The sequence below is a fragment of the Pipistrellus kuhlii genome, unplaced genomic scaffold (genome assembly GCF_014108245.1).
Source record: "Pipistrellus kuhlii isolate mPipKuh1 unplaced genomic scaffold, mPipKuh1.p scaffold_m20_p_2, whole genome shotgun sequence".
NCBI classification, from domain to species: Eukaryota; Metazoa; Chordata; class Mammalia; order Chiroptera; family Vespertilionidae; genus Pipistrellus; species Pipistrellus kuhlii.
In genome coordinates, this window is record NW_023425515.1 from 177,748,337 (window position 1) to 177,763,363 (window position 15,027).

The 15,027-nt window shown below is 38.1% G+C and overlaps 1 protein-coding gene and 1 non-coding gene across 32 annotated transcripts in view; both read left to right on the plus strand.

Annotated features, from left to right (window-relative positions):
- PUM1 (pumilio RNA binding family member 1) overlaps nucleotides 1-15,027 on the plus strand; it is a 119,380-nt gene that overhangs the window by 75,857 nt on the left and 28,496 nt on the right. For 29 of the 31 annotated variants that reach the window (XR_006742226.1, XM_036446627.2, XM_036446637.2 and 26 more), the window contains 5 exons: nucleotides 694-845; nucleotides 4,274-4,412; nucleotides 6,468-6,611; nucleotides 7,736-8,032; nucleotides 9,096-9,332. Coding sequence is in view for 30 of the 31 variants with exons in the window: in XM_036446627.2 (XP_036302520.1) it covers nucleotides 694-845; nucleotides 4,274-4,412; nucleotides 6,468-6,611; nucleotides 7,736-8,032; nucleotides 9,096-9,332 (969 nt within the window). In the remaining variant the exon portion in view is untranslated. The remainder of the gene's footprint in view (nucleotides 1-693; nucleotides 846-4,273; nucleotides 4,413-6,467; nucleotides 6,612-7,735; nucleotides 8,033-9,095; nucleotides 9,333-15,027) is intronic. The other 2 variants (XM_036446634.2, XM_036446635.2) reach the window with 1 other exon arrangement.
- On the plus strand, nucleotides 4,526-4,603 carry LOC118725096. The gene has a single exon (XR_004989843.1). It is a non-coding gene; the product is annotated as a small nucleolar RNA SNORD103/SNORD85 (small nucleolar RNA).

The window sequence follows — 15,027 nt, forward strand, 5'->3', positions numbered from 1 at the left end:
GGTCTCCTGAGTAAATTCTTTGCCTGAAAAGCTCCTTAACTGGCATTGCCACCTCTAGAACAGCAGTCGCCAACCTTTCGAACCTCACGGACCACCAGTTGTCCGCAGACTACCGGTTGGCAGCCACTGCTCTAGAAAGCCTTCCTTTGCTAACCCTTCCCTGTTAACTTATTGTTTCGTATTCATTTGCTTGTGGATTTATACATACATAAGTGTTTTTTCCCTTGAGACTGAACTTTTCCAAAAGTAGCCATTTTTGTTATTTGACTCTGGCATAGTTGCTATCTCCATAGACATTAATGTGTGGTAAATTGAATTCAATGTTAGGACAAACCACATGCTTTCCAAAAGTGGACAAGCATGCTTTTTCCTTCTTCCTGATCAAGGCCAAATTTTCCATGTATTCTTAAACCCACCCCTTCCTACTTCTATCAGGTATGTTCCCTATTACCTCCAATATTTCATTCTTCATTAGCTTCTTCCTCTAGGGCTGGTTTATTACTTGAGAAGACTTTGGTGTGGGGAACATGCATAAAATTTTCTATTTAAAAAAATAGAAGTAATGATTAGGTAGAACAAATCAATATATTCTTAAATTAATACTTTGCATTCGAATCTGCTGAGTCAGATGTAGTCTTTGGAAACTTTGAGATTAGTCTTAACTTATCTTACCTTTCTCTTGGCTGTTTTTAGGCCCAGCTGTGGTCCCTCACCAGTATTATGGAGTTACTCCCTGGGGCGTCTACCCTGCCAGTCTTTTCCAGCAACAAGCTGCTGCTGCTGCAGCAGCAACAAATTCTGCTAACCAGCAGACCACCCCCCAGGCTCAGCAAGGGCAGCAGCAAGTAAGTGTTAACAAAATTTATGCTGTATAAGTGTGAATTTTAGTTATTTATTAATTGAAAGGTAATGTTGGTTTAAATAGAGAAGCACTGAATACTGACTTCCCTCTCATGTTTGTCTCTGAGTTTAGGCTTAGACTTAGTTGTGCTTACTGAATGCCATTTATGAATCAGGTTCTCGGTTAATGTAAATAGTTGAAATAATGATATCATACAATTTACATATGAGAATGCTGCTTAGAGAACTGTCCAGTTAAGAGTACATGATTATCTAGTGGCAAAGTGAGTGTCATAGTGACAGTAAATTTTCTTTCTGCCAGACTGTACTTAACTGCTCACATCACTCTGGCTCTGTTACAAGTCACTTGCCATTGAAAGGGAGGGACTGGTTCTTCAGACTGCTTATTTATAACATCTATTGGATTGGATATAAGTCTCTTATGTCTGTTTTAACTTATAGTAATAAGAGCTTTTAAATTGAGTTGGGAAAGGATAATTAAATGCAAAACTGAGTATATCTTTTTTATTTTAAATAAGTAATTTTCTTCTGCTTACTAGAGTACCACCTATTGCTGAATATTGTGGTGAATTGCAAAACTAAAAAAACAAACAACAACACACACATATACATACATTCATACACACACACACACACACACACACACACACACAATGTGAGAAGAAACCAATATTAATGTATTAGTGGTTGGTATTTTAGCATTATTAAATGAATTTTTTAAATGAATTTTTAAAATAAAATTGGGCCGAGACCGGTTTGGCTCAATGGATTGTGTGTCGGCCTGCGGACCCAAGGGCCTTGGGTTCGATTCCGGTCAAGGGCATGTACCCAGTAGGGGGTGTGCAGGAGGCAGCTGATCGATGATTCTCTCTCATCGATGTTTCTGACTCTATCCCTCTCTCTTCCTCTCTGTAAAAAAATCAATAGAATATATATTTTTAAAAAATAATAAAATTGGGATTATTCTGTTCATGTGGTTTTGCCTACTGCTTTTACAGTTTCCCATGTTATTTAATGTTCATTTTAATAACATTTACTATATTTAAATCCATCAAAGAATATCACATACTTTATTTTGACAAGTCCATTGTTATTTCATATTTAACAGAGCAATATTGTGGTGTTATAAATAAGACTGAGCCCTGACCAGAGTGGCTCAGTTGGTTGGGCATCATCTCCCTGCACCAGAAGGTTGTGTTTGATTCCTCGTCAAGGCACATGCTGGGTTGCAGGCTCCATCCCCAATAGCAGGTGTGCGGGCAGCAGCAGACCCATGGTTCTCTCTCATTGAAGTTCATCTCTCTCCCTCATCTTCCCCTCTTCCCTAAAGTCAATAAAAATATATTTAAAAAATAATACTGATAAGTATCAATTGCATAAGTGCTTTGCATTATTTCATGGACTAAATTCTTAGAAATAGAATATTTTTCATGCAATAAAATGAGCATTAGGCTTTTCATATTCATTGTCTAATTAAAGCTGTCTTTTGAAACATACCATGTTCATATGTGTTTATATGATATAATAAGAATCATCTGCTTTTTATTAGTCTCACTAAGAGAGCATATTTATTTTCTTAGATTCCACAAAATTATAGGGAAAACACGTCTCTTGAAATTCTAGTTACTTTATCTTGGTCCAGTATTTTTATAGTATGATCATTTTGGGGAAGCTAATGCATGATTTTCTTTGCAGTAGATACAATTTTAGTACCAAGTATGTAATGGAATTTGTTGGCAGAATGGGTAATCCCTATTAATGAATTTGTTAATAGCTCCTCTTTGTAGGTAGTCTGTATTTATTTCTGAGATGATCTTTGTGTTCAAATGGATGCCAAATACTTATGGATTTGAAAGACTGAAGTAATTACCATTTTAAATTGAGTTCTAATAAAGCGAACAATAAAGATACTAATAAGTTTTTCCTATTGAAAGCTTTCTTTTTAAAGCTAAGAGCTCTACTTCTTTTTTTCTTTACCCTGCTTCTAATGATTATATGACTTCCCATCATAAGATTAAAGAAACAGAATTCGTGTGCCTAGGGTCACACAAATATGAAGTTGCTAAGGTTACAGAAGTCTGTTATTTCACAATTTTTGCTGTTTTCTGACCATATTGTGATATCTGGAGTTATGTATAACCTGTAATCTGGTCTCTGTTCTGCCACTAACTGGTTGTATCTAGGGCAAGTTGTGTAACTTCTCTGAAGATAGGTAGCAAACTTAACTCCTTGGATAGTTTTTACAAATAGATTTTCAGACATTTTTTAATGGTTTTATTACATGTTAAAAATATTACTTGCTCAATTTTATATATTTGTTTCCATAAAACCCAGATTTGACACTGATCGATAAAATTAAAATACTTAAGAACTATGTTTTTGGGTTTTTTTTTAATCAAAGTTCTACATAGATTTCTAAAGAGTGTACCAAAAGGAAACACGTTGCTCTCATTAATACAGGATTCAATCGTCAGGAATTCCTCTTTTTTTCAGGCACCATGTCCATTTACCTGTCCCCTGACCTTTCTACAACTCCTAACCAAACATAAGCCATGTTTATCATGCCCAATAAAAATGATGCTTGCACGATGCTTAATTAGTTCTCTAGTAGTTTTGAACTATAAGTATTTACCTATCTCTGTGCATGCTGTTTACTTTTTCTAGAGTGAGGCTCTTCTGGGTTATTGGTTATATATCTTATAAGTCTTACCCAAACACTCGCCTGTGCAACCTCTTCTATAGTTGTAGATTGAAGTATTCTTTCTCCCATAAAGTTGGGTAGATTCTTTTTTTTTTCTTTTTTTTCCTTAATATATTTTATTGATTTTTTTTTTTACAGAGAGGAAGGGAGAGAGATAGAGAGTTAGAAACATCGATGAGAGTCATCGATCAGCTGCCTCTTGCACGCCCCCTACTGGGGATGTGCCCGCAACCAAGGTACATGCCCTTGACAGGAATCAAACCCGGGACCTTTCAGTCCACTGAGCCAAACCGGTTTCGGCAAGTTGGGTAGATTCTTTAGGTTACAGTAGAAATAAATTGCCTAATATTTTGATAATAATTGGCTATTGGTTTACTGATTAGCTCCTGGGTAATACATTAACTCTCATACTTTCTGCAAGATAAGCTGTTATTCTCACTATTTTTACATATAAGGAAATAATAGACTTAGGGTAATCTAAATGTCTTATGAATGTAAACAATATTGTTCACCTATGGTTGGCCGACCGGCCCGGCCTGGCCCCCTGGTCGAACTCATGATAGAAGGGACAATTTGTATCTTAGCCTTTTATTATATAGGATATCATCCCAAGAATTTTAATTTTTTTAAAAAGTGTACCCAACTTAAGCATGTGGTGGGTCTTAGATATACCGAATGAGAAAAAGTGGTTGATTTATTTCTGTCTTTCAGGTTCTCCGTGGAGGAGCCAGCCAGCGTCCTTTGACTCCAAATCAGAATCAACAAGGACAGCAAACAGATCCACTAGTGGCAGCTGCAGCTGTAAATTCTGCCCTTGCTTTTGGACAAGGACTGGCTGCAGGCATGCCAGGTGAGGCTGAATTTTGTTCCCAATACTTTGAGGAGAAATAAGGTTTACATGTTGGGAGAGTTTCAGAGAATAAGCAGTGCTTTTAGCTTGCTTAGGTTTGTCATAATTTCATGACTGGCAAGGATGACACATACTTGCCCTCACTTAGACCGCAGTTCGTTGATGAGAGCACCTAATTGGTCTGAGCCAGTCTTAATCTCAGTTGGTGGAAACATGCACATCTCCACAATTGCTGAGACTATGCTGTTTTCACTGGTGTTGATCTATTTTCCCTCTCAGGATTAGGTATAGAAGGAGTACCCTGGCCACTTTAACATTACTCCAAGCCTGTAGTCGTTAGGATGATGTTTTGTTCTTTTAAAATATGTTTTTATTGATTTCAGAGAGGAAGGGAGAGGGAGAGAAAGAGAAAGAAAAATATCAATGATGAGAAAGAATCATTGATCAGCTGCCTGCTGCATGCCTCCTGCAACCCAGAATTCCTTGATCGGAATCGAACTAGGGACCCTTCAGTCTGCAGGCTGACGCTCTATCCACTGAGCCAAACTGGCTAGGGTTATGATGATATTTTTGAACAGCATTATTAGGAAGATATTTATGGTACATCTTGTTTGTTTTTATTATTTATTCTGAACCACTATAAAGATGATTTGTAGTGCCAACCTATGATATATATATTGAATATATGTAATTTTTGGCTCACTGTCACCTGATTTTATTCTTTGCATGGGTTGGATGTAGTTTGAGGTTCTTCCTTTGAAATAGGTACTTATGAAATTTCAGCATAATTTTACGGATCCTTACTGAGCATGGAGTGTAGCCAAATTAAACTAATTCATTTATTATTTACTGAGTAAATTGACTTGTATTATTTTGTTAGTTATTAAGCATTTATGTATTAAGAACTCACCTATAATTTCTTTTTTTTTTTTTAAATATATTTTATTGATTTTTTTTTTGCCCTCCTCCATCCCCCCCACACATCCCCTCCCTCCCCAGAGTTTCGTGTCCATTGGTTGTACTTATATGCATGTATAAAAGTCCTTCGGTTGATCTATTATCTCTCCCAGATCTTCCTCCCCTCCCCGCTGTAATTTGACAGTCTACTTGTTGATATACTGTCTCTATATCTATCTTTTGGTTCATCAGTTTATAATGTTCTTTATCATCCACAAATGAGTGAGGTCATGTGGTGTTTCTCTTTCATTGATTGGCTTATTTCACTCAGCATGATGTTCTCCAATTCCATCCAGGTTGCTGCAAATGATGAGAATTCCTTCTTTTTTATGGCAGCATAGTATTCCATTGTGTAGATGTACCATAGTTTTTTGATCCAGTCATCTGCTGACGGGCACCTAAGCTGTTTCCAAATTCTGGCTATTGTAGATTGTGCTGCTATGAACATAGGGATGCATATATCCTTTCTGATTGGTGTTTCTAGTTTCTTGGGATATATTCCTAGAAGTGGGATTACTGGGTCAAATGGTCACCTATAATTTCTTAATATGATTTGGAGATTCCATCTCATATGGCATGAAAAGATCCTACTAGGCTTTTCATGCTAACTTGCAGCATATTTGTGCTTAGATTATTAAGTGGTATGGAAATACTATGATTGTTGTAATCATTTGTTCCCTCTGTTATTTGTGTGGTCAGGAAAACATTAAAAAATTGTCAATGAATGCTGGTTGGTGATAACCTTGGTTAGCACTTTGAAGAGTGTAGATATTCTCTGTTGCTCCAAATTCTCTTTCTAGCACCCAGTGGATGAAAAGTAATGCTATTCTTATTGTGCTAGATATCCAATAGTATACTATATCTTTTACATTCATCTTTAGCTTAATCTTCACGAGAACTTTATAAAGACAGGTATTATCCTTATTTTACAAACGAGGAAATGGAGAGCCGGAGATTCAAGGTCATACAACTAAGTGTTGATGCCAGCCTATACACCTAAGTCTGTCTGTCCATCCCCAGAGCTGTTTACAATATGCTGGTGCCCAGGAGGCATTGTCAGTTTATATGTGCCTACAGTATGTTGCCTTTCTATTCCAGGTTATCCAGTCTTGGCTCCTGCCGCTTACTATGACCAAACCGGTGCCCTTGTGGTGAATGCAGGAGCGAGAAATGGTCTGGGAGCTCCTGTACGACTTGTAGCTCCTGCCCCCGTCATCATTAGTTCCTCCGCTGCACAAGCAGGTGAGCTGCTGTCCAGGGCAAAGGGTGATGAATGACATTCATTCAATATGTTCAACTGCACTTCATTTGACAGTTCTCAATATAGCTTTTCTACCCTGTGATACTTGAAAGAGAATCAGAAGCAAAAAATGGTATTGATAGATTCTGATGTTGTGGCATGTACCAGTTAGTGAAGAGCAAGGACTCATTCCATTGCAAACATAGTAAGTTAGATTAGTAATATAAAATGGCACCATTGGCAGAAGCCCAAGGCTAATTTCACAGAAATCTGTCATTATCTTCAAATAATGTAGATTCACTCCCCTACCCCCCTGCCCAGGGCACAAGGATAGAGAAAGGGGGAGATGAGTAGAGAGACATGACAATAATAGGTTTTGGTAGGGGTAGGGAGGTAAGTTTTTATTTTAAGCTATATACTTTTAATTAGGAATTAATAGTGCGAAAATCTAGAAGAGAAGCCACATGCTTAAATGTCTTAGGAGTTTGAGGGACTTTAGCATATGGATGACATTGATTCTGGAATTATGGGTAGTGTTTTTTTTTTTGTTTTTTTTTAATCCTTACCCAAGGATATTTTTCCCATTGTTTTAGAGAAACTGAAAGAGAGAGGGAGAGACAGAGAGAAACATTGATGTGAGAGAGACACATCTATTGGTTGCTTCCCACATGCCCTTGACCAGGGCAAGGAACCTGCAGTCGAGGTATGTGCCCTTGACTGTAATCAAACCCGGGGCTCTTCAGTCCGCAGGCCAACACCCTATCCACTGAGCCAAACCAGCTAGAGCTAGAGAAATGTTTTTTTCCGTAGATATTTGTGAAATGAACTTCTGGGAAGTAGATATATTTAAAATGGGTATATTTGATATTGTCCCTATTTTAAACCACAGACTCTTTAAAGCCACAACATACTGAACTTGCTCCGCTGCTATTTTGAAAGTAGAAATAGAAAATGAGCTTCAAATGAGGGGATCAAAGACAGAACTGTGTAGCTTTTTACAAGGTTTGTGTCTACTTGAATAGATACAGTAGAATTAAAAGGTCTTCAAAAAAGGATAGCAATGTATTGGATAGTTTGGAAATGTGGCCAATCCGTTTTATAGCTAGATGATTTGCTTTCTTTATAGCTGTTGCAGCGGCCGCAGCTTCAGCAAATGGAGCAGCCGGTGGTCTTGCTGGAACAACAAATGGACCATTTCGCCCTTTAGGAACCCAGCAGCCTCAGCCCCAGCCCCAGCAGCAGCCCAACAACAGCTTGGCGTCCAGCTCTTTCTATGGCAACAACTCTCTGAGCAGCAATTCCCAGAGCACCTCCCTCTTCTCCCAGGGCTCTGCCCAGCCTGCCAACACGTCCTTGGGATTTGGAAGTAGCAATTCTCTCGGCGCCACCTTGGGATCGGCCCTTGGAGGGTTTGGAACAGCAGGTAGAAATCAGACTGATGTGCTTTAAAACTTATAATTACTTTTACAATCTTTATGGAATACTGACGATGCATGGAAACCTGGACAGATTCCACAGGCAGATCTGGACTGGGCCCCGTGGGAATCCAGCCATCCCACATATCTTTGAGATGATGGACTATTAAAACCAAGATATGCAGTTGGGGCCTATTGCAGGTTTTTGCTTGTGTTGCTACTTATTATATTTCATAGTCGATTTGTTATAGGAATTAGGGAAGCAGGGGAGGTTTTTACTGGCATTGGGGAGAGCGTGGAGGGAAGCATAGAAATGTGGATATTAAAAACCGGGAGGACAACTTACCAAAGATCACAGGGTAGTGGACTGTACAATCTGCAAGCCTTGAGGACTCATGAGTATTCTGCAGTCTTTAAAGAGAAGAAGGGAAAAATGGAAGGAAATTAGATAAGTATATTTTTAACGCTTTATGGGAGAAAAAAAAATTAGGAAAGTAGTAAGGTAAACAGTGGGATAAATACAGTGCTTGTAAAACACTGATGTGGAAACTGAAGGGCACATTTGTGAGAAGGTATCTTAAATTGGAATTCGAGTCTAGTAATAACTCTTGATTGAACAAACCCATTGAGAAAATAGGCTTTCATATATAAATCTTGTGTATGGGACATTGTTCCATTTACAAATGTTTTCTGCACTCCCATTTTTTCTACTAGAACCTTTGGATTGATGAAAGGCATTCTTTTTAGCCCATTTTCTTTCACCTTTCCCAAAGCTTATGTGGCTGTCCATGAAGAGATTTTTAACCCACCCCACCCCATAATTTATGACACAAAAGGAAGGTAAATTTAGCATATGTGTGATGGTTTGAACAAAAGTTTCATGTTAAACTGAGCCATGTCCTCTTTGTTACCTCACCTGCCCCTAGAACTGCCACATGACTAGCTAGGCTGTCTCTGCTGACAAATTTGCGGTGGTAGGGAGTCTGGATCAAAGTGTCAGGAACAGGTCACTGGGCTTGTTCTTCAAGGAACAGGCCTGTTCTTATCTGCATTGTTTTAATTCCATTTTAGTTGCAAACTCCAACACTGGCAGTGGCTCCCGCCGTGACTCCCTGACTGGCAGCAGTGACCTTTATAAGAGGACATCGAGCAGCTTGACCCCCATTGGACACAGTTTTTATAACGGCCTTAGCTTTTCCTCCTCTCCTGGACCCGTGGGCATGCCTCTCCCTAGTCAGGGACCAGGACATTCACAGACACCACCTCCTTCCCTCTCTTCACATGGATCCTCTTCAAGCTTAAACCTGGGTAAGAACCATTACTCTACCACCACCTTGAAATCGAGAAATTTCTTGCCACCGATGCCATTAGAAGTACTTTGCATAAGCAAAGCACAATCCCTTTATCCTGGAAGTGTCCTGAGTGTTCTGTTCCTTCCTTGAGTGCCTCATGTTATTTAGGCTGTTCCTAGATGGCATAACAATTTTGGATTTATTAAAGTTTGGATGTGTCCCCTATATTTTCACTTTAGTATAAACATCTTGTTCTCTGGCTGCATGTGAGAATCTTTCATTATAAACACAGTCCAGATTCATTTTAAATAAAACTGGAAAACAAAGATAGAGAAAAAGAATGTATTCACCTAGTATTAACACTTAAATATCATCATGATTATTATTTTGCCTTAATTTTCAGACTCTCTTCACTCCACCCCACATTTATACATTTAATAGCTTTTGCACATAAAGCATTTTATTTTAAAAAGTTTGCCAGGTTTTTGTTTTTTGTTTTTTTTTAAAGGCATTTTCTTTTTTTGGTTTCAGAGAGGAAGGGAGAGGGAGAAGGAGATAGAGATAGTAACATCAATGATGAGAATCATTGATTAGCTGCTTCCTGCAGGCCCCCTACTGGGGATCAAGTCCACAACTTGGGCATGTGCTCTTGACCAGAATCGAACCCGGGACCCTTCAGCCCCAGGCCAGTGCTCTACCCACTGGGCCAAACCAGCCAGGGCTGCCAATATATTTGTATATGTTTTCTTAAATTATATAGCATGCTAATGAGTATAGATGTATACTTTCCAATTTTATGTTTTGGTGGTTAAATGTATGGGATTTTTAAATGTTACTATCTAGATCCTAGAAAATGAGGATAAAGAGGCTCCTTAATCAGCAAGCTGTAAGAATGTAGAGGCACTTTATTATCATGTTAGAGGACAAATTTCTAAGTCTTTGAAGAGGTAGGAAATGGTTTACACTCCCTTCTCCCAGTTATTTGTCAGGAAGTACCGATTTATTTCTTAGGTTAAGGCATAGACATGGAGTAACTATCGTGTTTCCTCGAAAATAAGACATCCCCTGAAAATAAGACCTAGCACAACTTTGGGAGAAAAAAATTAATATAAGATATTGTCTTATTTTCGGGGAAACAGGGTATGTAATTTATCATGCAGCCCAGGACACTCTTGACACTGAATTGGGGGTTCTGTTACTTATTATTCTATGAAGACGTGCCTAAATATAGACCGTCCTTATCCTCCTAATATGCAAATCGACTGAGCAAAGGAACGACCAGTTGCTGTGACACACTCTGACCACCAGGGGCAGAAGCTCAATGCAGGAACTGCCCCTGGTGGTCAGTGTGCTCCCACAGAGGCGAGTACTGCTCAGCCAGAAGCTGGGCTCACAGCTGGGGAGTGCAGTGGTGGTTGTGGGAGCCTCTCCCACCTCTGCTGCAGGTGGGCAGTTAAGGAGTGAGGGATCCCAGACTGCCAGAGTTCAGGTCTGTGAAAGGGATATCTGACTGCTGGCTTAGGCCTGATCTTGGACTGTGAGAGGGCGCAGGCCAGGCTGAGGGGTACACACACACCCTCCTCTCCTTGCCGAAGTGCATGAATTTCATGCACCGAGCCTCTAGTTTAAAATAAAATTAAAACAAAACAAAACAAAACAAAAAAACACCTATTCTAGTTTACATATACTTTTTTTTTTTTTTTAAACTATGTTTTTATTGATTTTAGAGAGAGGAAGGGAAAGAGAGAGAAGGACAGAAATATCAATGATGAGAAAGAATCATAATTTGGCTGCTTCCTGCAGGCGAGCCCACAACCTGGGCATGTGCCCTGACCAAGAATCGAACTGTGGTCTCCTGGCTCATGGGTCAATGCTCAGCCACTAAACCACACCAACAGGACTTTTTCCCACTTTTTAACTAGCAAGATTAAAAGTGGCTTTATGAACTCAGAAATGAGGACAGGCTATAAACAAATAGTATGCTTTCATTTGGAAAGACAAATACTTGGAAATGATTTATAAAAATATAAAAGTTAGGCTTGAAGAAGGGTTAAGATAATAGTTATTATTCTAGAACTAATGCTATTTCTGAGTTTGGAGATGACTTTTGAGGCAACATTATCTATCTATATAAGTACATATACATTTGTGCGTGCGTGTGTGTGTGTGTGTGTGTGTGTGTCCTAAAAATTTCCTAAGTTAAGAACTATATGGTTATAGAACTTATTGTTTCAGGTCATATTAGGAAAGTTGTAGGGACATTCCCGGTTGCTAAATCCATACTGGATAATAGCTAATGGATGTGGGTTTATTGTATAATAGTGTTTTCTAGTGACAGAATGCCTGGCTTTAAAGACTCAGGACTAATCCAGAAACATAAGGGATAGATGAAAGTGTCAGTTTTTGGTTTTTTTTAAAATATATTTTTATTGATTTCAGAAAGGAGGGGGAGAGGGAAAGAGATAGAAACATCAGTGATGAGAGAGAATCATTGATCTGCTGCCTCCTGCATGCCTCCTATTGGGAGATCGAGCCCACAACCTGGGCATGTACCCTTGACCAGAATCGAACCCTGGACCCTTCAGTCAGTAGGCCGACACGCTATCCACTGAGCCAAACCAACCAGGACGAAGTGTCAGTTTAGTGTGTAGATGGAAGGAACTAACATTTATTGAGTAGTTATTACCTGACACTACTAATGGTTTTAGCTGCTGTACCTCTGGAAGGCATTATGCCTATGATACAGAAGTCGGGAAACTGACCTAAATATCATGCCGAAGTCTCATATCTGAACAGAATTAGTGTCAAACTTTTTTATTCCAAAGCAGCAATTATCGGTGTATATCCTGTCACATGATGTGCCCATGATATATTTTAAACCAGTGCATTATCAGATGCAGTAATTTTTTAATTGGTTTAAACATTTGAACTCTGTCAGCTCTTATTGAGTACTAAACAAACTAAATCTGTGAGATCAGATGATCTCTGTGAATATTCAATGCTGCTGTTGAAAATGAAACTTTATTTACAAAAATAGGTAGCGGGCCAGATTTTTCTGTGGCCCCAAGCTTGTCAACCCCTGAACTAAATGTTGTGGCTCTTGAGTGTTTGAAAATGGACCTGGAAATAATACTTGCATGCATGGTACCTTTTCTCTTTCCAGTATATTAGCAGTCTAATGAAATATTGCCTTAGTCTTAATTTATGTTCCTCTTGTGAAGCAGGAAATAATTATTGGGCAAATTATTTCTTAATGACTCTTGCTTTCTGCCCAGATTTATTTTTAACATATCATCTCCTTAAAAACGTGTACCTTGTTTAAACAATTTTGTTGTATGTTTTTGCATTGGACTTGAATTGCTGCATATACTACAAAATTATACACATCGTTCTTAAGGAATTTAGCATCTTTATTGGCTAGAGCTTTGCCTTAACTCAGTCTCCTTTAGAAAAGGGTTTTTGTATGCTTTTGCCTTACTATATGATGTGTGGTACTTGGTTTCTAGCAGTACCTATACAAAGACCCTAAACACATCTTGGTGCAAGAAACTTAGCACTTCTTTACCATATACACACACACACACACACACACACACACACACACACACAAACACACACACTGAGTGGCCAGATTATTATCTCTGAATGCATAATAATCTGGCCACTCAGTGTATAGCCTATATAATAAAAGGCTAATATGCAAATTGTCCTCTTGACCAGTAGTTTGACTAGCAGGCAGGCCGGCGCATGTCCCCTCCCACTGGCCAGGCTGGCCGGACCCCACCCATGTACGAATTTATGCACTGGGCCTCTAATATTTATGTACTGACTGGCCAGATTATTATGCATTCAGAGATCATAATAATCTGGCCACTCAGTGTATATTGGGTCACACCTCATATACCGGTAGCTTTTACTATTAATACCACTTCACTGCTGCCACTAGCCATCAATTCTTCGATCACTTAACAACTATCCTCAAAATTTATTCATTGTGTTTGTTCAGTGTATTAAATATTCAAAAGACTATTCTACAGAGGGAAACTTAAACTCAGCATGGTTTTATAAAACCACACAGCTAGTAAACGTTTGTATGCACATTTCAGCCAGTATTTTTGTTATCCCAGGGTGGATCTGTTATCTGTGATAGCGTTTTCACACTTCTTCCCAGTGGTCAGAGATAAGCTAGGATACTCAGAAAAATCAGTGCCCTGCTTAAGTTATTTTTCTCTCATTATTGATTAAGCAATCACTTGTTGACTGCCTTCAATACTACTACAATACTACTTTTCGCATTACCTGTTACTTAGAGGACCATACTTTTTAAAACAACTTAATGAGTTTTATCTCACCATAAAATTAAGTCATAAAGTTCACTCATTTCAACTGTATAATTTAGTGATTTTTAGTAACTTTCTGAATTGTACAACCATCATCAAAAAAGTGGTTTTAGACTATCTTCAGTACCTCAGTAAGATTCCTCGTGACATTTTATAGTTAATCCCTGTTCATACCACTGATCTACATTCTGTTTTTAAATTTGCATTTTCTGGACATTTCATATAAATAGAAGCATACACTATGTGACCTCGTTTGTTTGGCTTCTGTACCTTCTCATGTTCTTGAGAATTCATCCTTGATATAATGTGTTTCAGTATTTTGTTACATTTTGTTGCTGACTCCTCTTCAATTTTATGCTATACCACATTTTGTCTAACCATTCACAATTGAAGGATATTTATTGGTTATTATAAATTATGCTGCTACAACCGATCATCATGGTTTCTGGTCAGGGCACATGTCTGGGTTGCACACATGTCTGGGTTGTGGGCTCAATCCCCATTGGTAGGGAGGGCTTGCAGGAAGTAGCAGATCAGTGATTCTCATCATTGATGTTTCTATCTTTCTCTTCCTCTGCCTTTCTCTCTAAAATCAATAAAAAATAGTTTATGATGTTATGAACATTGTATGCCAATCTTTCTGTGAACACTTGCTTTCATTTCTCTGGGAGTAGAATTGCTGATATCTATTTTGTTGTTGTTTTTAAGTTAAACTTTTAAAGAAACTGCCAACCTGTTTTCCAAGTTAGTATACCATTTTACATTCCCACCAGCAATGTGTGAGGATTTCTCACCAACATTTGTTCTTATGATATTTGTCTTATTAATATAGCTGTTCTAGTGATCATAAAATGGTATATCATTGTAGTTTTAATTTCCGTTTCCCTAATGACTAATAATGCTGAGCATCTTTTCATGTGCTTATTAACAACTCATGTATCTTTGGTGAAATGTCTGCTCATGTTTTTTGCCCAATTTTTGATTCAGATTGTTTGTCTTAATAAGTTATTGAGTTGTAAGCATTTTTTATATATTCTGGATACAAGTTCTTCACTAGATATATGTTTTGCATATGAAGTCTTTTGGTCTTTTGTTTGTCTTTTCATTTTTTAAATGGTGTCTTTGGAAGTACAATAATTTAATTTCGATGAGGGCCAGTTTATCATGATTTCTGGGATAGAAATCTTTGGCCAGCTCAATTTCTTAACAGATTTTCTTACATGTTTTCTAAAAGTTTTAGTATTTTAGTTCTTATAAATAAGTATATGATTCATTTTGAGTTACATTATGTGAGGTGATGGTTCATTGTTTTGCAAAGGACATTTTCCTCAGCAAAGTTTTGAAATGTTTAGTATACAAGTCTAACAAGTC